Source organism: Lytechinus variegatus, chromosome 19, assembly GCF_018143015.1.
Source record: "Lytechinus variegatus isolate NC3 chromosome 19, Lvar_3.0, whole genome shotgun sequence".
NCBI classification, from domain to species: Eukaryota; Metazoa; Echinodermata; class Echinoidea; order Temnopleuroida; family Toxopneustidae; genus Lytechinus; species Lytechinus variegatus.
This window is the reverse complement of record NC_054758.1, coordinates 19,133,495-19,141,909: the sequence shown is the minus strand read 5'-3', so window position 1 is coordinate 19,141,909 and position 8,415 is coordinate 19,133,495. Positions and strand designations below refer to the sequence as shown.

At 37.2% G+C, this 8,415-nt stretch overlaps 1 protein-coding gene across 1 annotated transcript; it reads left to right on the top strand.

Moving 5' to 3' along the window:
• Window positions 1-4,831: 4,831 nt before the first annotated feature.
• On the top strand, window positions 4,832-8,183 carry LOC121405963 (four-jointed box protein 1-like). The gene has a single exon (XM_041596960.1). It carries the CDS (start codon window positions 5,335-5,337, stop codon window positions 7,075-7,077), a length of 1,743 nt encoding a protein of 580 aa, XP_041452894.1. The 5' UTR covers window positions 4,832-5,334; the 3' UTR covers window positions 7,078-8,183.
• Window positions 8,184-8,415: the final 232 nt, after the last annotated feature.

The following is an 8,415-nucleotide window of genomic DNA, read 5'->3' as shown; positions in this document are numbered from 1 at the left end:
AGTATTTCCTGGTACACTATATCCGTCCATGTCCGTCCAATGAATGTTGTCTTCCTCGTGAGACGATCCCTATGTTACGTCAGTTTTGTTGTCAACCATTCTTCTTGTATTTCCTCATAAAGGCCTATTTTAAAATTGTTCTATTTTATTTGCTTCAAATTGGTCATTCTGTGTCGACGACGCATGGCATGTACATTAAACAGTGTTAAAAATAATTTACACAACGCTGTTTACAAGGCGAGTCACACAGTAGTTTAAACATTTTAACAAGTGTTTGAAATCTTAAACAACAAAGTTTAAATGTAGATATTTAATTATCAATAATTTAAGCATGGTTGTTTGAAATTTAAAACACTTGTTTAAACAACTATATGCGATCCATTATAGTAAACAGGGTTGTTTAAATTATTTTCAACAGTTTAGAAAAAATTAAGAATACTCCTGACAATTCTAAAGGGCACTTTAATTGAAAGGGTGACACGATTCAAAGAAGAATGGAAATGGTTTCAGGGAGTCATATGTCGACTAGAAAAATAAGTAAAATTAATGAATTGTAGTTTCCATTATTCTAATAAGGTATCTCTTCAGAACTTTTGTTGTTGGGGGAATCATTGCTTGCCATTAGAGGAAGTAAAACGTTACGTCTTAAATCGTTATACAGCACGGTCCGAACATTCGGAATTTGAAGAAAAAAAAAATCTGCATCCATGGATTTTTTTTTCAATTACCCGTAAAAATTAGGATTAATTCGAAAGAAATATCGTCTTTTCCACCACCAATGCACAAAGTTGCATGCACCGCCCCCCCCCCCTATTCTGAAAAGGTATTTTCTCTTTGTTAAACCCGGCCAAATTGCTTTTGAATCATAAAATGCACATGTAGAATTATCACCGTATTATTTCATAATTTAGACTACTATCATAGAAAGTCAGACCGTCCTCTAGCACTGGAATGAAAAAAAAAATGGGATAGGATGAAAGACAGTAAGTGATCTGCAAGTGATAGAGAAGTAAAATTTGTAATGATTGAGTCTATTTATGTGTAACACGAGAGTGGGAATGATATGGAAACACCACGGTTTGTCGTAACACTGCATCAATTTGCATACGAATCGACCGGGAATAGAGTTCGAAGTCAGGCGCGGACAGCGAACTCTCCCCGACGAGAAGTTCAGTAGAAATGAGTGCACGCTGCGGTATCACGCAAACTCGGTTTACATACGAACCTGAATTAATTTGAATTATTCGAGTTGACTAGCCCTTATCTAAAGAGAGGGGGGGCTTTCTGACATCACTCGAGCGCCGAATAGGTCACATTTTATCGCAATATCTTCTATCCTGAATTGTGTTCATGGGCTGAAATCCCAGGAGGACGTCCCCCCCCCCCCCGACCTAAAATAGTAGGGGGACAAGGGGGCGCGTCCCCCTACCCAAAATAGTAGGATGGACCCAATATCAAATTTCCCCCTAGTATTTCGGGCCTCTTATGATGGAAAGATTCAGAATCGAAATAAAACTTGTATATTGGACGAGATTACCTTCCTTTTTGGGTGATAACCTTTTTTTTGTATTACTTAATTTTATTTATTTTTTTTTTTGCTTCTCAAATTTGTTTGGTTCGAAATGACCTTACATTTGGGGTGATAACCTTTTTTTTGCTTGTAAAATTCATTTTGGTCGAAATGACCTGATATTTGGGGTGATAACTTGCACGATTCGCGCCACGATGTGATCTTAATCGTAATGATCGTGTCGGATCGTAACAGATCAGTCGGGGTAATCGTAGTTATCGAAGAAAAATGTGAATGGTTCAAAGATTCTCGCGATCAAGTTACGGAAGGTAAATCGTGGCTTTTGTAGCGGATCGCACGACAAGTACGCGGTAAAAGCTTGTTTAGGCCTATATATTCTAACCCGCTATTAGCGTAGTCGCTAAGATGCTAAGATATTAAGTGTAAAATTCATCTTTAAAACAGGGTGTGAAAAAGAATCCGAATGATTTCTTGGTTTTATTTACTAATTGTTTTTTTCTGTATTTCATTTAGCAATTGTTTTTCATTTTCAATATCGTGTAATTTGTGTACTGAATATTTTTAGGAGTAAACGGGGAAAGTGTTAATTTTGGTATATTTTGACCCAAGTTTTCTGCTTAGTCATCGTACGTGATCGTCTATTCATGAAAAGTAGTGTCACTCTGTATTGCAAAGTCATGTTCATGAGTAGGGGAAGGCGTGGTAAGTTGAGCATAGGGGCAAGTTGAGCCACCAGCCCCAGGCCAATAATGAATGAGTCAGACATTGCGGTGGTGTCATGTATTGATGACCCATAGCATAACCCCTAACCCCACCACATTGTTTTCAACTTTGAAACAAAAAGTAGTTTTTTAGAGGGAAAAATATGAATTTCAGCCAAAAAAGTAAAAAAGAGTGTGAAATAGATAAGTGCTTTATAAACACACACGTCTTTAAATATAATAAAGACATGATAACAACATTATTAGTCCAGGTATGGATCTTCATTCTTGTCATAGTCTTTTATATGATGGATGCATAATAAATATGTGGATACAAAATTATCGCACTAAGTTCGGACTGGGGTAAGTTGAGCCAAACAGCATGGGGCAAGTTGAGCCATGGTAATTCCTATGGTGATGTATCTTAAAAAAACAAACAAACCATAAAATTCGATTGAAATGCTATGGCTGAAAGGAGCAAATTTACATGACTGCTCTTTTCCTTTTTAAAGGATGTTAGTATTTATAGAGAATTAGCAAGTGAAAAGACTTTAAACAAAAAATTGACATGCTGGTTCTCCCCTCATACATTTTGTACATATTTTTTGTGGCTCAACTTACCCCAGAAGGTGGCTCAAACTTACCCCATATATGGGGCAAGTTGAGCCATTTGACATCGTTTTTTTCAAAGGTCACGATGACTTTCAGTGTGGGGATAGAAAGTTATTTATAGGTGGAAAATATTTCAGAAGAATTAAATTTCAAGGCAAGGTACTTATTTCGACAAGATTATTAATCATATCAATTCTAACATGCAAAAAGCAAAAACTGTCACAACTTACCCCGCCTTCCCCTATCGTTTTAGTTCATTTCATCACAAATCGTGATCATATAATTTTATACAATGTTAGAAGATGACAGAACTATCTCGTGATAACCTTGTCCACAAATTTGTTACATTGTTAGGATGAAACGGGGAGACCCAACATAGGTCAATAAGGGAATACGTGTGTTCACAAACACATCAGATATCAAATATTTAATGATGTCACAAGTGTGTGTTCATGGAAAATGATATTTCAACATGATGTTGAATTAATCTTTTATTTTTCCATATCCAAATTTAGAACACCCGTCAATCAAGGGCCGTCATCATTCCTTTGTTAAAAACAGAATAGATGTTGTTTCGTTTGGATATAATCACCTTCAGTTGTATTTTAAACATTCAATGGATTTCCCTTTTACTTTTCGCATTAGCTGTTGAGCCGAATAATTCTCATTCATTTATCTTTATGCTATTTCAAATCCAGATTCATTTATTTCACATCTTTAAAACAAAAGATACATGAGATCAAATCTCATGCATGATTCCATAATAATGGAGTAAGAATGAATAGTGCAAAGTTTTGAGAAAATAACAAAAACAATTAAAAACATAAGCTATTAAGTGATGAATGGGATGTGAGGGAGTAGTAAAAATCCAATAGGTTTATCTAGGCTACTCCCTGATTAACCTTAATGAACATCTTGCAATCAGACTGTATAGTTTGCAAGAAACATGAAACAAGATTTCAAAATCAACCAAATCAGCAAACTAGTAAACTGGAGATGTACACAGCAAAAACTGTGGTGTTAACCGGTGTACATAGAGGACCACACCAGTTATTTTACACCGGTGTTAAATTGGTGGTGTTAGTTTTACACCTATAGGTGTTATAACAACACCTATGGTTGTTAAATTTACACTCTTTGGTGTTATGTTCAACCTCTAGGGTGTTATTTTAACACCTCAGGGTGTGGTCCTCTATTAACACCAATTGGTGTCAGTTTTAACACCACAGTTTTTACAGTGTACTATCAAAGAGCACTTTTTGAAGTTTGGAATAGTTCTGCCCCACCTCCAGACAAGTGGAAAAGAAATAAAAATGACATTTTGAAAATATTCATATGACAAACATGTTGTCGCGTCACCAAAATAATCTGTATGCACTCTTCGAAATGTGATGGCTTATATAAACCAACTATATAATCAATTATTAATTCCTTTTTGGGGAAGCAAAAAACAAACCAATAAAAACTTGAGATGTTATGGGGTCAAAATTAATAAATAAGCCCAATTTTATACCAAAATAATTTCGATGCATTTACTATCATGAAACTTTTGATTTGGCGAACGACATTTCTTGAATCTTGAATACTTTTTACCATTTACTGCAATTTAATTGTGATCCCCCGTCTCGGAATATGATAAAAGAATATTCAATATATTAGTCGGATCGACCTTCCTCAATAAAATATTCCGAAAAAAATGTCACTATTTCCCCCATTATGGTTCAAATAAAGCTTATTCATCGTGCTATAAGCCGCTTAGATTTTTATTCTCTTGAATACCAATATTGTGACACAGATCTTCAGTTTCTTATGCAAGCACGGACGAACGCATTTAACGTATCCCATGAGAATTTAAATGGGTACAGAAGTTTACTGCCCTATAATACAGTGTTTGTTGTGCATGCTCTTCACGTAGCCAAAAGGCTAATATTTGTTGTGCTTTCTGAAAATGCAACAATATTTCACTTGTCCTCGCATTTCTTTTTACCTTTTTTATGTATTTTGTTATCCAACAGGCCGAATCTCGGAGGGGTGTCCCACGGGAGCATTCGCGGTGTCAATCAAGAAAATGAGGTGCGAAATTTCGCGGCATTTCGGCTCAAGTTTCTTTCGACTCGACCGCGCCGGAGCCTGGGGTCTTCCGGCGGTCTATTCATCAAGGTTCACCCCGGGAGTTGCGGCCTAAACAAGTTCGAGGTCTACGCTGGATTTTGAGATTAATTCACTCCAAATCCGCGAGAATTACATGGAAATATAAAATAGGATATCCTTTGGAGTTGGTTTTATGAGAGTTTAAGATCTGCCTGTTCTCAAGGCTGAACAAACCTGACTATATTTCTCGTGTCATTTATGTGAGCTCAGATCGTCAACACTCTCAACTATAGCTACATCTGTTTCGTACCTTTATAAACATTTACAAGGTATGGATTTTTCAAAACCTTAATTTTAAAGAAATTGTGATTTATCTTGTAAGAATGAACATCATTCAAAATGGCGGACATCAGATATGCAGTAATGGCATTGTATGCTATTACTTTCTACAGCCTTCTACAATTCAGCGTCGCCCCAGATGGGGGAAACCACATCTTGCCTCAATCTGGAGATCTGCAAATGGATGACATTCAAATGGAAGTGGGTGAATTGATCCAGAAATCAAATCTAAGGCGATCAAGAGCAACGGGAAGAGACGCGATGGGGATGAGAACTAGAGATAAGAAGCATAGGTCACCGCCCGACATAGCATTACGAACTTCTCTTGATGCAGACGACATCGCACGTGATGGAAAGGCGGGAAGAAAATTACGCACCGACCACAGCGCGGAAGGGGAGTACTCAAAAACAAGGGCGCAACTCGATTCCACAACTGGCTTTCAATCGAGCGGTGATGCTCGATCAAATCGGGGCAAAACGGTCACCGGAAACCAAACGAAGTACGCAGGAGATTCTTCAACTTCGATTTCTTGTGCCTCGGGTTTCAAGAATAATTGTCAGCGCACTCGATCACAAGTAAATAAAACACGAAGTAAACACGAACAGCGGATTGGAGACGGTAACACGAGAAGGGAACTGGTCGACGAGAAAGCTCGTCTCGCGTCAATTGGATTAAGAAGAAAGATGAATGCGTTGAAATCGGGCATGCTGGCGAGACGTAGTGATCCTTTATTACGCATAGTACAAGCTAGAAATAATCCAGAGGAAATAGTTCGTAACCATGGTAACTCATTTTCCAAAGAGATGAGGGATGGTTCTCACGAGAGTGAGCAGAACTTTCGCGAGTTAGAACTTTTTAAAGATGGTATCTACTGGAGTAGGGACGTCGAGAGATTGCTTCCTAACTGGACGTCTGAAGCGGATGTAACCGCGTGGCTTACCGATGTTCGGTCGCAGCGTATTGTGCGGTTGTTACCGGGATGCGGTCGGGAGAGCAACCGGCTCGCGGTCCTCGAAAATGGCGTCATGTTATGCTGTCGTTACAGACAGAACGTTGATCAAATTCAGGGAGATATCTTGTCATTCCACTTGTCGCGGTTAATTGGTATCGGGAATCTACCGCTGGGTGTTTTGATGAAAATCGAACCGGACAGCGATCAGTGGAAAGCGGTTAAGAAAAATATCACAGCGGCTGGTTGGAAAGAAAATCGAATAATCGTGGCGACAAAATGGATACCCGATTTAGAACCCGCATTCGTACCTATTGAATTAAAGAGTTTGAACGGAACAATACGCAGAACACCTGTTGACAAAGATTCCCGGATAAGTAGAAGCCCGGATCATTTGGTAGAACTTATACAGTGGTCCGATCTTGCCATTTTCGATTATGTAACCGCAAATTTGGATCGGGTAGTCAACACCTTGGTTAACCTTCAGTGGAACCGACACATGCTCATGCAACCGGTTCACAACCTCGAAATTTCGAGGACGGATAGACGGTTACTGTTTCTTGACAACGAATCCGGCCTACGACACGGTTATAGGATGTTAGATCAATTTGGGCATTATCACGACCGGATTCTTAAGTTGTTTTGTGTGTTTAGAGAGCAAACAGTGCAAAGATTAAATATTCTCAGTGAACGGGTAAATTTTTGGGAGTTATTTATGAGTAAAGTTGAATCCGAAGAACCGTTATTACAAAACTTGCCGTCCTATCCGCCTAAGTTCCGAGATGTTTTGAAAAACCGAATGAAAAATATAGTTCATCACACAGAAAATTGTAAACGGAACGTTCTAAAGTAATGTAGGATTTCCCCTTCCCATTCCCTCGCTCTTCAAAGCTAAAGCATTAGGCCTAATCGAGAAAGAGAGCCGGGTCTAAATCAATAGTGTTTTCATGTTCAATTATGCGAGGCAGATTCAAATAAGAACTCTGAAATTGACAGTTGATCCTCTAGTGTAACTTCTAAAATAATATTTATATGACGTTTTGAAAGATGGTATATCATTTTGTGCATTTCTTGAAAATTTTATGGATTTTACCAAAATAAATAAGGGCAGTACCAAATAAGATATGAAATTGATAGTAGTGTACTACAGTGACTGCTAAACCATTTTCATCTGTCGACGTTTTTAATTGGGTACAGATTGTAGGCCCAATTCTTGTTATTATATTATTCTTTGAAAATGATAAAAATTCGATGTAATGTCCAATGTGTTAGTAAAGTGTCCAACGAAAAATATTGGCTATTACCAATTCGACTGCCATAATCACAGAGCCATCGTTTAGCCTTTCTTCAAAACCGTGTTTATAAATCGTAGCAAGAGTTGGGTTGATTAACTTGATTTTACTACTGTTATGTCTGTTACTGGTATTTCTATTTTTTCTTGCACATTAGCCTTTTCCACCAACATTTTAGTTATTTTAGACAGAATTTTTTTAAAGAGTAAAATACAAACAGTACTATTGTGACGATTTTATATCAGTATTTTCACGGATTGTCATGGTATTTTATAAACTATAATAATTAAAAATTACTTTTTTGATGGTCGTTGATATTCTATCGAATAATCATTTTTCATATTATTAGCCCTACATTAATGGGTTGCTTTGAAGAACGATGGGATGAAAAGAGGCGGGAAGATAAAATGTTTCTGCGCATGATCAGACCTTGGGAAGTAAGCACTGAGCATTAGATTGAGTTTTACCTGAATATAATATAGGCTACTGTGTATAATTATGAAGCAGTCGTTTTATGTTTTTGTTTTCATCCATTTTAATGTTCTTTCTGGCTCTTTATTCAGCCTGCTGACAGTTCATACACAGTAAAAAGCAAAATTATACAACGCTGTTTACTATACGAACAATACAGTAATTGTTTAAACAGTTTAAACAAGTGTTTTAATCTTAAGCAACAAAGTTCAATTTTCAATATCTGATCTTCAATAAAGTAAATATGAATACTTAAACAAATACTGTAAGGTTCACATAGTAAACAGCGTTGTATGAAATCTTAAACAGCGTTTTTACTGTGTAGTTATTGTGCAATATGGGTCTCTGTTAAAAGTGATTGCTTGAATACAATGTCAACTTGTGGTATCTCGTCTGCTGTAGAGTTGAGATTAAATTTAACTGATCGC